This window comes from Macaca mulatta, chromosome 5, assembly GCF_049350105.2.
Source record: "Macaca mulatta isolate MMU2019108-1 chromosome 5, T2T-MMU8v2.0, whole genome shotgun sequence".
Lineage (NCBI taxonomy): Eukaryota > Metazoa > Chordata > Mammalia > Primates > Cercopithecidae > Macaca > Macaca mulatta.
In genome coordinates this window covers 59,034,701-59,050,602 of record NC_133410.1, presented here as the reverse complement: position 1 = coordinate 59,050,602, position 15,902 = coordinate 59,034,701, and the positions used below count along the sequence as shown (strand labels likewise).

At 36.7% G+C, this 15,902-nt stretch overlaps 1 protein-coding gene across 2 annotated transcripts in view; it reads right to left on the bottom strand.

The window, feature by feature from the left end:
• Positions 1-4,035: 4,035 nt before the first annotated feature.
• BTC (betacellulin) overlaps positions 4,036-15,902 on the bottom strand; it is a 50,402-nt gene continuing 38,535 nt past the window's right edge. For both annotated transcript variants that reach the window (XM_001101880.5, XM_078003479.1), the window contains 4 exons: positions 15,410-15,527; positions 9,544-9,690; positions 7,296-7,405; positions 4,036-5,945 (listed from right to left, as the gene is read on the bottom strand). In XM_001101880.5, the coding sequence (XP_001101880.3) occupies positions 7,297-7,405; positions 9,544-9,690; positions 15,410-15,527 (374 nt within the window). In that variant the 3' untranslated portion in view covers positions 4,036-5,945; position 7,296. The remainder of the gene's footprint in view (positions 5,946-7,295; positions 7,406-9,543; positions 9,691-15,409; positions 15,528-15,902) is intronic.

The following is a 15,902-nucleotide window of genomic DNA, read 5'->3' as shown; positions in this document are numbered from 1 at the left end:
TTCACCTAAACATAACTTGTTCTAATAGGAATAGAAAGACATTCTTTTCCACAGGGATGGTGATTTCTTAAAACTACAGAAACTTTGCAATGTATCAGTGCAGTGACTCAACTTCAGAAAATAATTTCTTGTTTTCCACAGGAGTAATTAGAGAATATCATTATCATCATCATCACTATCACTGTGATTATTATTAATCTCAGTAATAATAATTAACATCAGTGAGCCCATATCTAGAGAATATTTAAAATATTCCAGGTGCTGAGCTGAGCATTTTACTGACATTATCTCATTTAAGTTTCTCAACCCACCTTATTTATTATTTATTTTGACTTTGCTGACAAAAACATTAGTAAGGTTAAATAACTTGCCCAGGGTCTCACAGTAAATGGCAGACCTAGAATTGAAGCCCACATCTGTCTGAATAAAGATCCTATGTTCATAACTTTTGTATTATGATAGTTCAGTAGCAAATTTCTCCTATCCCTATTGCAGTTACAGAATTATCAGGTGCACTGGCTGAGCTAAGAGCTCAGATATTTTGAAGTCCAGTTAAAGTTAGGAGGCAGAGGGATGGTGATACAATACCTGAGACCAGATTATCTTTAAAAGTAAAACAGACAAAAAAAAAACAGCAGTCAACCAAGCACAAAACCCTGTGTAAATGATTTTTTAGAATTGCTAGCTCTGGTTCATTGAGTAAACGAAATGTTCTTAGGGTGTTAAAAAAGAATGTGCTAGCAACAAGTTTATTTTAATTAATTTACATACTGTAGCATTTCAAAAACGGTATTAGAGAACAAGTCAGAGATACAAGTTTTTCTGTCACTTGTTACTAAAGCCCAAAACACTGTACATCATTATTTAGCTTGGTTCACAGAGTTTCAGAATATTTTATTATTCTGTGTATATCTTGGAAGAAAAATTATACTTGCTAGAGAAAGCAACACTAAAGAGTTCTGTGTTTGTGAAGAATTTCGTTTGACATGTTTTTAATAAATTTGTGAGAAAAAATAAAGAAAACAAACCTTGAGTATCTCTGTTGCATATTTTTTCTTGTAATTTAAACTTAAATAAAAATAATAAAATATAAAAGGAAAGTTCTTTAAAAACATGCTTTGTTAACACTTCTATTTGAGTACAATTACTGACTATAATTTTTGATTAAACCTACCTTGAAGTCCACATTTTGAAATTTCCAAAAACAATAATTCGGCTCTTGAAAATAACCACTAGTACAGTTTCTCAGTTTCTGTAGTTGTACAGTTTATACAGTTTCCTCATATAAAATTTCAGACTACTTCAAACGCTAATAGCTGACACACCCTGGGGAAGAATAAGGAGCTTATAGAAGTTCCAATTAGATATACAGAAGCTTATATAGGAGCTTATAGAAGTTCCAATAAGATACACATTCCTAGGCTCCGACAACATTAGCAAACAGGCAAGAGTACACTGTTTGCACATTATGTTCTGGCATTAACATTTAGTTAACAAAGATGATCACATGGGAACAGGTTCCTTTGGAGAAAAATGCTTTGAAGCATAGAAGATCTTTTGCAGAAGAGCAGATGCCCAAATGTAGCACCAATATTAATCAAGCATAGCAAAAATAAACATTTGACAGCAAAAACATAGTTATACTTTTTTTGTTCTACATAATCATTATTAAAATATGAAAATTATTCAGTCAAGGAAAACCTGTCAAACCTATGATGTACTGAGATCTTTCATGAGTTCATCTTGAGTTTTATGCTCTAAGACACTTGTTTAAGTTAAAGTCTAGAGTCAATGTCCTCAGTATAAGATAACTTCTTGCATAAGTTTTGTTTAAATTCCATGCTATGAAAGATTAAATCCACTAGAAGATAAGCTTCATGAGGTCAGAGGGTTTTTTAAATTGTTTTATGCAAGTGGTATACCCCCTAGCACCTGAGGTACTTGGCATTTAGTAGAAACCTAATAATTATTTTTGTGTGAATTAATTAACGATAGCAGTGCCCCAATATGTTTAGGCATAACGAAGTACATCCACAATATACTCAAATGAAGATTTCGTTAAAGCTATAGCTGGGTCTTAAAGCCATGGGCTTTGAAATACGTTCTGGACTTCATTTACAAAATATTGCACAAACAAGATCTTATCTAAATAAGGTTACCTGGAACATTTTACTCCACTCTCAATGTGACTTGCTTAAACCATGGGCAATAAAATAAAGTGGAAAATGGGAAAGCCCTAAATGACAAACTGTAGGAAACTATAAAAATCTCTCCCTGCCACGTCAGGAAATCACTTAATCAGATAGCATTATTGGGACCAGAAACATCTATTCTCACAGCTCACACGCCCACATGCTCTACCCTGCTATACCCAGGACAGCCTGGAACAAGGGATGAAGCCTTGATTCTTTCTCTTCACTTGTTCCCTTGAAGCACCACCTCCTGGTCCCTCCACTTCTGGTGCTTTCAGAGGAACTTGGTAGAATTTGACAAAGACTTAAGAAATATTTGATAAGCCCAGGAGTTCAAGACCAGCCTATGCAACATAGGAAGACCCCGTCTCAAGGAAAAAAAAAAAAAAAAAAGCCAGGCATAGTGGTACATGCCTGTGGTCCCAGCTTCTCGGGAGGCTGAGTGGAAGGATTGCTCGGGCCTGGGAGGTTGAGGCTATGATGGTGCCACTGCACTCCAGCATGGGTGACAGCCAGACTCTGTCTTGAAAGAAAAAGAAAGGAAGACAGACGAGAGAGAGAGAGAGAGAGAGAGAGAGAGAGAGAGAGAGAGAGAGAGAAAGAAAGAAAGAAAGAAAGAAAGAAAGAAAGAAAGAAAGAAAGAAAGAAAGAAAGAGAAAGAAAGAGAGAAAGAAAGAGAGAGAAAAGAAAAATAAAAAGAAAAGAAATATTTGAGCTTACCAAAGATTTGGGACTGAGGCCTTTATTTCTCAGAGCCAATCATCAGTTCAGGTGTAATTTCCTACAGGAGCTTTCCCTGATTCTTACTAAGCAAGGCTAAGTGACATTCCTCTCTGTTCCTTAATACCTTGAGCTTCTCTCAGAGCAACAAATTGCATTGAAATGTTCAGTGAGTAGCTGTTTCCCCTACTTAGAAACTCTAAACTTCTAAGAGTCTTTCCTCCTTAGCATTTGTCACAGTGGGTGAAACAGTACCTGAAACACAGTGGTGCCCAATCAATGCTTGCTGAAATCCCTGCTCCCTCTCCACGCTCCCATGAATGTCTGTGTGGTGCAAACACAATGCTGTTGCTGGAAATGTTCGTTTAATATGATAAAAGGAACTATTTGAAAATAATAATTTGATATTTTGTTTTACAGAAGATGTCATTTCCTCTTTAAGAAACCATTGTCCACAATCTCAGGATGCACCTGAGTTGGTCAGGATCTTGGTTCCAGGTTACAGAAACCCAAACGGAACTAGCTTAAGACAAATGAAGAATTTATTATGAAGATACTAACATGTCTCATGGCGCCCATAGACAGCAACTGTGCTAAACTTCTAGAATGCCTGTAACCAGGACTCACGTTCTGTCGGGAAATTTGTGCCTTGTCTCTGTTTTTCACTCAGCGTTTGCTTAAAGCTTCACTTGCTGTAGGCTGACCAGATTCCTTTGTTCTTCTGTTCCACATGAAGCAAAAGGTAACTGCCAATAGCTTCAAAATGCACATTTTTATACCCCAAGAACCTTAAGAAGACTGACTTCAGTTCAAGTTTCCAATTTCTCTGGGAATGACTCTAATTGGCCCAAGTTCATTAAGTGCCCACCTCAGACCAATCAAATGCAGCTGGAGGTGGAGTTCAAAAATATGGCCAGGGTATTGGGAAGACAGTCCCATAGATGTCAAACACACTCCCAAATGTTTTAGTTCCTAAAGAAAACACATGGTCAGGATGGATTATTTCAAGAACATTAATGGATAGGGTTTACAAAGCATAAGGTGGTTAAAAGCAATAGTGTTCAAATTTATTTTCATTAGTAATTCATGGTAAAATAAAAAATTCCCAAGTAACCACGTTTACTTTGTTTTAAAAATAAATTTATTTTATTACATGATAATATTGACAGTTTACATAACAAAGTTATTTAGTGTATGCAAAGCAACTATAAAACACATTTTGAAAAGATATAAAAATCTTTGAAATTCTTTCTTGATACCAGATCTACCAAATTTTGAGAGCCACCATTGACATTTTAGGATCAAAACAAAATGGCTTGAGAGATTTTATTGGTCAGCCAAACTCAGTCCAGGAAAAAAGAAACATTTAGAGCATTGTTTTGTGTTTTTAAAAACTCTAATGGATATTTATTCCAAGCTCCTTTTGTATCAAAGAAGACTACATAAGAGAGAGGGCATGAATGAGCTTTTGAAAATAAAGCATATACAACATGGATCAGTTGGATATAATTGTGTTTCAAGTATGATCATTAAATCAGGAGAAAAAATAGATTTTGAAAATTATCAGTTGCTTGACTTAGCTCTTACTGATAGGGAAGCTATTTCCGTATTACATATAAGTACATCTCCAGCTTCACTCAAAACACCACGGATGCTAGAAGGTGATATATGATTTCAGCATTTGTCTGAATTCTCCACTTCACTATGGAATCTACATTGCAAAGTAAAATTTGCAAAGATTCTAAAAAAGAAGCTGCTTGGCTGACACACACAATTTGGGGGGCATCTTCCATTGATTTTTGTAAGTGAACCACCTAATCAATGTAAAAAGTTAAATATTCCACGAACTATTGACTAAATGTAGATTGTGCTTTTCCAGGTTTAAAGCAGTGTTTATTAAATATACCATGGAGTAAAGGAGCACTTGGCAAGATGGTCTCAAGTAATAGATGTTATGGTCATGAATTTACTGCATCAAAATTTACCTGAGGGCAATCATATATGCTGTCATCAAGAAGAACGCAAATGAGGATATGGTCACAACCAGTCCCTACCTGGTCTCTCCAGTGTTGTCCCTGACCATTACTCCCGTATAAACAGCCTCTTTCAGTAACATTATTTATGTTTTATTGAGCATAAACACTTACCCAGGGCTTAAGGAATGCCAAGCATTTACTTTTCCATCTCTATTCATTTCCTTAGTTATGGGGCCAATCTGTTTGCTTTAATAATGTAAAAATGTAGTCACGTCATTGAGAACTTATAAAGGAGCAAAGAAATGTAATAAAAGTCAATTCTATAGAAAGCATGATGGTAACAGCAATCTAGGCCAGGATTTCTCAGTCTGTGTGCCTGTAGGAAGATGGCCTTGACATCTCACAATCATACCAAAACACAATGCAGTATAAAACCTTGGGTTATGTTATTGAGTTAGGTTGCACCGATTCAGATGAACAAAAATGATGGTTAAAAGCACAGATTTTGATTTAGATAAACCTTGATTTCTATTCTGTCTCCAACAATCTCCAACTGTCTAAATCTGGATTAGATTATTTGACTTGAGTTCTTTGGCCCTGTTTCCATATGTAGGAAACGAGGATTATAATATCTATCTCATGGATTGCTGAAAGGATTAAATGAAATAATATATTTCAAACTTATTAGCACATGGTAAATGCTTGATAAATGGTAGCTTTATTATTAATTCAATTCCTAAGACCTAACCTCCTTTCTACTTTTCTTTTTTGTTTGACTAGTAATCCTGGTGACAATACTTAAATGAAAGTTTATTGAAATTTCCCTTCTGTTGTTGCTACGTAACCAGTTGCTGTTTTTCGAATTACTAGACAATAATCATATAATTAATGTTCTTATTATTAAAAAAATAACACAAACTAAAGTTTCAAATAAAAAGTAAATACATTATTTAAAATTCATGTCTACTAGCTGTTTTCCTGAGACACATTCTGTCCATTTTCAAATGAGCAAGGCATTTTGCAGCTTGCCACCAGCCTGAAGGTAACTTCATAGCCTCTGAGAATGAAGAAAATAACAACACGTCACTTTAAAAAAATGGACTATGCAATAATAATAATAATTTAAAAATCCAGAGCCAGTGATTTTGTTTTCAATTCAGTAATGTTGTTTTTGGAATAAGTTAGGAGCACATATAATTTTCATCAAGCATTTACCAACCCCATTAAGCTGCTAGGATTGTCTGGGAGTGATGCTTTGTACAACTGAGCTGTGGAAAGACACTACTCTCTCATACTGGATGTCAACAAGGAAGCTTGTAGGTCTAATTGCTACTGACCTTCCTTATAACCTAAAAGAAACTGACCAAGGATGAAAGCCAACTCAGAACAGTGAGCAGAAAGAAAGAAATAATGTGTTTCCTTATGTGTGAGCCTCTGGTTTGACAAGTGTGAAGCCCACCTTACCTCTGGACTGCCATTCATGTGAGCCAATACGTTGCCTTCACTTTATGCCAGTTTGAGTTGGATTTTATGTTATTACAAACTATCCTGCTCTGTTGTGCTAGTTATGCATCATGTGCCTTCTTGGAGCCTTTCTCTGCCCTGCTCTGTCTCCAGGAGACTGACCACTTCAGATTCCATCACCAGGGCTCCATTGCCCTCTGGTTTCTGGTGGGTTTGACTAGTAGGAGGCACCTGCTGAAGATCCGAAGGCAAAAGGAGAGAAACTTTGGAATACTTCTTTCCCTATTTCCTCCCTCTGTCCTTGTTTATATCTGACAGTGGCTATTCCCTCCACAACCACAGTTCCTGCCTAGGGGACCCTCCTGCAACATGCCTGTGAATGCTAAGATAATATTTACCTTGGCCCTTCCTATAGGAAGGGCAACAGCTCCCAACCATTCCCAAGCTCAGGGAGCCTCAATGTACTTTTCCTTAACCTTGATCCATGGTTCTTTCATTAAAATCTCTCTATTGGATCATCTGAGAATATTTGTGATTCCTGCACAATCCTTACAGATGTTACATTTAAAGAGCTTATAACAGTGCTTGGCATTGTGGTAAATGCTCAATATATGTAGTTATTATTGCTATTGTTATTTCCTTTCAATGTGAGGTGTCTATATTAAAATACCTCTTTCCTATGCCCAAAACTTAGAAAGAAAAATTATATAAATATCCCCACAACCATGCAGTATTAGAATGCCTATCTCTGTGGTAACATGCAGAAAAAGATACGAGAAAGTATTTTATTTGGTTTCAGATTCTATGAAAAAAAAAATTTATTTTTAGATGTTTTTAAATAAAAGCAAACTCTAGTGAATGATTTATTAGATGCAAGTAAGCCCAGTCTCACCAGTTAAATGTCACCTGAATAGTTTTCTATCAGCAAGTTTATATCACTTACATTAAGAAATATTTGTCTCTTCAATATCTTCATTGATAGGAGTTATATCTTTACCCAGAGTTTGCATTTCTTCTTCTTTCTTCTTTCTTTTACGACGTTTCCGAAGAGGACTTAGAAAATACATGTTAGAAATTAGTATGGGCCTAGTAGTTCATGTGAACACAAAATTATCCATCAAAAGATCCTATGATCTTATTTACAGACTGTTAAAAATGCATAGGTTTCTTTTAAAAATATATATTTAGGGTTCTCTCTTAACCCATCTCCTTCTCTAGGTTCAGATGATAGGTATAATAGGCAGCAGTGTGGGTAGAAAATAGTTATCAAAACAGAAAGAATATGTCACTTACATTGATGGAGTTTAGTTAGCAGAAGAGAATTTTTCAGGCCAAGTTATTTTACAAAATAGACTAATGAGTATTACATAGTGTACATGTGGTGTACAAGAAACAGTACAAATTGGAAACAGGCATAAGGAAAACAAGAGTGACGTAGCCTTTGGATATATTAACTAGGCTTCTAGATACATTAAAAAATGTGTTAGATATTCCAGACTGCATTCCTGTTTTCCTAAAGTACAGCACCAAGTTGATATAACGAAATAGGCTGTTTCCCAGCTTTGCCCAACTGATTCTCTGCCCCAAACCTGGCATAGTATTTCTTCCTACCTTAAGTAGGTAAAATAAAAATATATCTTTCAATTTTATAGTTAGAAAGTATCTTACAGATTATTTGGTTTAACACTCTTGTTTTACAGAAAATAAAAGTTCAAAGATGTTGAGAAATTTGCCCAAAGTCTCAAAGATACATAATGGAGGAGCTGAGACAAAAATTAAATACTCTGGCTGGGGACAGTGGCTCATGCTTGTAATCCCAGCACTTTGGGAGGCCAAGGTAGGTAGATCAGCTTGAGGTCAGGAGTTACCAGCCTGGTGTACATGGTGAAATCCCATCTCTACTAAAAATACATAAATTAGCTGGGTGTGGTGGCGGACACCTGTAATTGCTACTCCGGAAGCTGAGGTAGGAGAATTGCTTGAACCCAGGAGGCAGAGGTTGCAGTGAGCCAAGAGCAAGCCACTGCACTCCAGCCTGGGCAACAGAGCAAGACTCTGTCTCCAAATAAATAAATAAATAAATAAATAAATAATCAAAGACTCCCTCTACGGTAGTGTTTTTTTCCCTAGCACATTGCAAAGAAAGGAATCATAAAGAGCACCCTCTTTATGTATGGTCCACAGTGAAGGGTAGATCCAAGAGTTTAGGAATCTGGGCAAGCTTCTTAAGACAAAAAGATACCACTTTAATAAGATACTTTTTTTGTTGTTTTGGTAGGATACTTGGTGGTAGTCCTGTTCTGCAAAAAAATAATAAAAATAAAAAATAAAGTTTACAAAAAGAAACTAATTTAATTAAGAATTGTCCCAGAACCAGGTACCATGGCTCACACCTGTAATCCTGCTACTCAAGAGGCTGAGGCAGGAGGATCACTTGTGGCTAGGAGTTCAAGACGAGCCTGGACAACATAGTGAGAGCCAGTCTCTTAAAAAAAAAAAAAAAAAAAAAAAGCCTGGCGTGGTGGCACACACTTGTATTCCCTACTACTCAGGAAGCTGAGGTGTGAGGATCGCTTAAGCCCAGCAGTTTGAGGCTGCAGTGAGCTATGTTCGCACCACTGCCCTCCAGCCTGGGCAAAAGAGTGAGACTCTGTCACAAAATAAATAAATAAATACAAATAAAAGTTGTGCAAAGCCGCTCTGTCTCAGAGAAAAAACAAGATGTTTCCTGATTTTCAAAGTTCTGATATATAATAGAAAGCAAAAGGAAAAACAAAGTAATGTGGTTTGCACATAAAGTTTATTATTTTAATGTGGCAAAGCAAAAAAAAAATTTGTTTTTATCTTTCAATGTTATTGTGTTATGGTACAGTTTTAGAAAATAAAAGTCTTATGTAATCTACTAACAAACATAAAATATAGGCTTTAAGACTAAATGATTGTCTTTTTTAACTAGAAAATTTATACAGATTTTATTTTAAACTATAACAATTTTATTCAGTAAATGATAAAAATCATGTATTATGTGTTTTATTATGAGTACTTCTATATCAACAATGGCAAAGCTCAAAAAGTAGATTTATTTGAATCAAAGAAAAAGCAAAAGAGAATGTAGGAAGGAAGAAAAGAAGAAAAACTATGAGCAATACTATTTCTCAGATTTACTTAAAATTAAGTTTAAAAATACTTACTGACAGCATGTGCAGACGCCGATGACCAAAATAATAAAAACTACCATAACTGCTATCAAACAAATCACCAGAATCTGTCCTCTGTCTCCTTTTAGGTAAAACAAGTCAACTCTCTCACACCTTGCTCCAATGTAGCCTTCATCACAGCTATAAAACAAGAAGAGGGCAAGGAAGTAAAAGATGCAAGACTTAAGAATCTCTACTTCTTTTCTGAAGAGATTAACAGTTTTCATTACTTGAAATTAATAAAGAACACAGTTCCTTTTTTAAAAAAAGGTACACTACTTTGTCGACTAGTGACTTCAATTTTTTTGCTTTGCTGAAAACCTGTCACCACTTGATCATTAGACATTATTAATATGTCTGATATAAATACACAAGGATGATGACAATTAACTAAAATGTATTTTAAAATTTTAGTCTCTGAATTCAAAAAGGAAAGGAAGATAAAATTTCCTCCACAGCATTCCCAGTGCTTAAATACCTCCATGACAAGGAACTCAAAAATCCCCAGGACTTCCCATTTCATCACAGGATAACGCAAATAGTTTTGATGTGTTCACGCTGTCTTATAAATTATATAAAAATTGTATGGTTTTATATGATCAAACGTGCTAACGCAGGTGAAAGTTCATAACACAATGTTCCATAAACGTTAGATAGAGAGAATGTTCTATAAATGTTGTTTCTACAGAATTTCTTTCCTCCTTCCTCCACTGTAAGTGCTATCCATTGATTCTAGTTCTACTGCTTGAAGGCATCACAGATTAGGTCATGCCTTCTATTACTCTTCTATTCACTGCCTCCTTCATTACATCCCCGCAAACACATAGTTCTTTTCCCTTTAGCTCTTTTATCTGATTCCTAAAACCACATTTGCAGATCTGTTCACCATTCTCTTCACTCTCCTCTAAATGGCTTCCCTTTTTTCCATGGCCCTCTTCAAGGGAATGACCAGAAATCAACAATCTCTCTTCATTTCCCTCATTCTCTCAGCTTTCTATCAATCTGCCTTAGGATATATCTAACATAAACAGATGTCCTAAATCTGAGATTACAGTTATGTATCCACTTGACCAAGCTGGGGCTTGTCTGAGTAACGCCCAGGGCTAACAACTCAGTGATTTGAGTACTCCTCATAGAATTATCTGAACTGCATCAGAGAATTAATGTACATTAAAAGTTTGGGGACATTTTAACCAAAATTATGTGTTGTAACCTCAGTATCTTAGTATTAATAAACATTTTCCTTTATTAATATTAGGGAAATAGTAATAGAAAATATTAATAAATATTTTCCTTAAAAGAATATTTCAAATGAAGTCAAAACACAAAGTGATACTTGGTCCTATACATAATTATTTAAATGTCAAAAAGATTAAATTCTTCTCCTTAGAAAACTTCTGTGCACCCCCATTTTCCTTTAAGAAAGGATTTACTGCTGGGCTGTTCTATACTTTATGCTCGACAAAAGCCAACGCAGTCAATCCTCACAAAGCCTGTATTTCTCAAGTGAAGAGATCCCTTAATGCCAATATTGTAGCTGAGACAGTGCTTCAAAACAAATAAGCAAAAAACAAGCTCAGTAACAGCCATCAGTCGAAAGGTGAGGCATAATGCAAGCAAAGGAGAAAAGACACCTAAAGGCATCTATAAAAGGACGCAAGGATGAATGAAAGAAAATTGTTTCCTGCATGAGATATCAAAAATCTGTCATACATAAGACTAAAACTAGGGAGGGGGAGAATCTTTTTTTTTTTTTTTTTTTTTTTGAGATGGTATCTCGCTCTGTCACCAGGCTGGAGTGCAGTGGCATGATTTCGGTTCACTGCAACCTCCGCCTCATGGGTTCAAGCGATTCTCCTGCCTCAGCCTCCAGAGTAACTGGGATGAAACCGCATGTGCCACTGTGCCCAGCTAATTCTTGTATTTTTAGTAGAGACAAAGTTTCACCATGTTAGCCAGGATGGTCTCAATCTCTCTCTCTCTCTCTCTTTTTTTTTTTCTAGTTCTTCTTCTTTTTTTTTTTATTATCATACTTTAAGTTCTAGGGTACATGTGCATAACATGCAGGTTTGTTACATATGTATACTTGTGCCATGTTGGTGTGCTGCACCCATCAACTCGTCAGCACCCATCAACTCGTCATTTACATCAGGTATAACTCCCAATGCAATCCCTCCCCCCTCCCCCCTCCCCATAATAGGCCCTGGTGTGTGATGTTCCCCTTCCCGAGACCAAGTGATCTCATTGTTCAGTTCCCACCTATGAGTGAGAACATGCGGTGTTTGGTTTTCTGTTCTTGCAATAGTTTGCTTGACCTCATGGTCCGCCCCTGTCGGCCTCCCAAAGTGCTGGGATTACAGGTGTGAGCCAACCCAACTGGCCGGGAATCACTTTTAATTGTATGTATAGGAGAAAGATTTGTCAGAGTTTTTATAAGGTTGGAATTAAATCTTACAAATATCATCTTTCCCAACTAGCTTAAACATTCCTCTAACAAATTTACTAAATGTGATATTTGTAAACAATAGCTTTGCCCATAAAATGCACGGCAATTACTTTCTACTCTTCTAGAATGTTTTCCTAATTATATGCTGTGGGATTGGTGGCTTAACAATGCTTTAACTGAATTCCTCATTAAGCAGTACTTCCTGTAAGTTGTACCCCAATGAATCCATGCTAAAAGGTCAAACCTTAACATAGCTGGTTATAGTGGTTCTTATGATATTTATGCTCTTCAGCAAACCAATAACATATCAGCTGATGTTTATTTTCAGTGAGTGTATCTCTTATGTAAGAGAAGAGGCAAAGAGAGCAGATTCTAACTTTTTTTTTATTAAACAGTGATTAAGTGGGTTTTTATTTAATAAGCATCTTATACTATTTAAAATCAGAAATAATTTTAAAAGATGTTCATGATCCTTAAGGGTACTGCAAAATTGGGCGTTGGGATCACTATTCTGAAATAACCACCAGAAACTGTTGTAAAAGATCTATAAACATTAACCTGATCCTTATTACCACCTTTGAGGTATGTGCTATCATTAACACCATTTTATAGATGAAGAAACTGATGCACAGAGAAGATAAGGTAATGGGGATTCAAAAAAGCAGTCTGGCTCCCAAGTTCATGCTCTTAACTGCATAGTAGATGTGCTGTGCTGCATGTATAAATAAAAATTATGTATCTGGAAACAAATTGTTCCTTTTCAAAGGAAGTACTGAGAAGATTACTAGGAGAAGATGTGCATTATTTGAAACACACTTTGGTTTTTCATGTAAAAACAAGAGTCCACAAACTCCCATGTTTGTGGGATCCCATGATCCCAAGAAAAGGAGATATTTCTGGTTTCTCAAGACAGCGTTATCACCAATGGCAAGAGAGTTTTGCCTGAATCTGTGCTATATCACCTGAAACATCAGTCCTAGGTTGATTTTCTACTACCCATCTCATAGCTATCTTGGGAGGATGAGGCAGGAGAAGCACATTAGCCTAGGAGTTTGAGTCTAGCTTGGGCAATATAGCGAGACTCTCTCTCAAAAAAAAAAAAAAATTGTTTTTAAAAAGTTGGGGCCGGGCGCGGTGGCTCATGCCTGTAATCCCAGCACTTGCGGATCACGAAGTCAGGAGATTGAGACCATCCTGGCTAACACGATGAAACCCCGTCTCTACTAAAATTACAAAAAATTAGCTGGGCGTGGTGGCGGGCTCCTGTAGTCCCAGCTAGTCTGGAGCCTGAGGCAGGAGAATGGCGTGAACCTGGGAGGTGGAGCTTGCACTGAGCCGAGATCACCCCACTGCACTGCAGCCTGGGCGACAGTGTGAGACTCTGTCAAAAAAAAAAAAAAAAAAAAAAAAGTGGAACTTTTTATTAATGGCATACTTAAATATGTTCTTAAAAAGTTGGAACTTTAAAAATTATTAAACTCTTGCTCTGTGCTGGGTACCACAATTAGTGTTTTTTGCATTTATTATTTTGCTATCTTCACCACTTGACAGGACAGTATTATTACTCCTTGTAGATGATAAAACTGAGGCTCAGAAAAGGTAACTGACCCACTGTTAACACTGCTTATAATTGGGGAAAACAAAATCTTACTTTAGGTATATCTGACTCCAAAATCTGTGCCCCGTCTGTTATGATCTTCTGCTTCCCATTGACTGTGTATTATTCCTCTACTAAGAAGATGTTCCGTTCAGATTAATGCCTTGGTCTGGAAATTTAGTGTAGTATTAGATGGACTGTAATAGAGGCACTATTTGTTCATGCATCAGTCATTTCTTGTGCACCTAGTAAATTCTGAGGGCTGTGTTTGACACTGAAATACAAAAATGAATAAGCCATGAGCCCTGCCCTATAGGAGCTCACAGTCACAGAAGGCACATTGAAAGAAACCACCAGTTATGCTCCAGTGGATAAGAGCTTTCATAGAGGTGTGGCTAGATCACAGGGGAAGGCCATCTAAGTCAGACCTGGGTGTATGCCTGAGAAGGAGGAAGTCAGTGAAGGGGTGCACAAGGAGATGATGAGTGCAGTGCATCTTAAACCATAGCAAGAATAAGCTTTCTAGGCTACGAGAAGAGCATATAATAAATCATGAAATGAAATGTAGAATTTTAGAAGAGCATTTAGGAATATGGTGAGATATAGCTAAAAAATTAAGCCAGGATCAGGTGATCTAGGAAGGCTAAGAAATCGAGTGTAAACTTTACATTGAAGGGAACAATCTGTGTGTTGATCCTAGGCAGGTAGATTACACATTGTGATTTTCATTTTAGACGGCAGCAATATCAAAGAACAATAAATCTGCAGACATAGGAACCAATCACGAAAATGTATTAAGTTAAAGATCATTAATATTTTTAAAATTCAATATATGCTTCCAAACCAGGGAGCAATTAAATGAATTTTTAAAAAAATTAGATCTATCCCTCTCAACACACACACACACACACACACACACACACATGCACACACACACACTTCCTTATTTTCTTACATTAGCAATTGTTATCTGTCTCCAAGTATTATCCACGCATATTTCTTTTTTAAATTAAATATATTTAAGTTTTTAAAAAGTTTATGAGCCTTAAAGTTTCCAAAAAATTAGGATTTGGAATCATTTTTCTGAGAAACTTATGAGAAGAACACTTATATACTGGGGCAACTATGCAGAAGAACATAAACGTTCTATGAACTTTAAGTCAAAATTGCACTTGGAGAATCACCTTCCACTTCTCTAAGGAAAGGTCCCAGGAAGCACATTAGTGGGACATCCTTTTAGAAGAAAACACATATTTAAAAGATGCAAAAAGAAAGTTGTGTATGCCTGAGTAAAACTGAACGAGGCTCAAATACAAAGAGTTGAAAAGAAAACTCTTCTCCCAATTCCCCACTGTACTAAACAGGCTTCGCTAATCTCTTATTTATAAATAAGACTAATTCCTTGCACTTAACTGACACCTACAAAAGTAGCTCTTAATTTGGCAGGAATTTCCTCGTATTTACACTAACTATAAACCACCTAACACTTGCCAGAATAATTCATTTCCATTTGAACCACCCAGGAGATTATTTGAGCTGAAAAGAATCAGTTCTGCTGGTGCAAGAAATCAGAGGACACTGCCCAGCCCGGAAGTGAAGCTGAACTCTCACATACTCATATTTCAGGAGGAAAGTGTGCGTCAGTTTCTCCATAAGTAGTTGCTGAGTGGGCCCCTAAACAAGTGGCTGGGGGCAGAACCAGGCAGAACTGTGTTCGGACAGATGGCATGGTTAGCTCACACTTTCCAGTCCTGGCAAGCCCCAGGCGGGCACCATTCTGCACCCTTTTGCTTGCTGGCTGAGGACACTCCACTTACACACAGGAGGGCGTCTGCTCGGTCACCACGAAGCGGCATCTCCCTTTGATGCAGTAATGCTTGTATTGCTTGGGGCACCTAGAGAAGTGGCCTTTCCGCTTTGATTGTGTGGTGGTAGCTGGAAAATGAGAAAAAGTTCAATAAATCAACTATTTTTAAATATTCGCTTGTAAATAGAATCATATTCCTATCTTGCTGCCAGTTTCTCTGTAGAATATATTTGAATCTCTCATTTTTCTTTCTCTCTGCATTGGGATAGAATTCAGACTTTTGTGACTCCAAAATAGCTCTGGAGATTGGACAATGGAGATCATGGTGAGAATGTTACCTACTTTAATTAAGAATTGACTTCAACCTACCTTTCAGAAACTTTAGTGTCATTTAAAGGGTAAAACACAAGTATAAGAAGAAGAAGGCTTTCATTCCATGAACGCTATCAGAGCCATGCTAGAGAAGAGAGGTTTTTTGTTTGGTTGGTTTTGGGGTTTGGTTG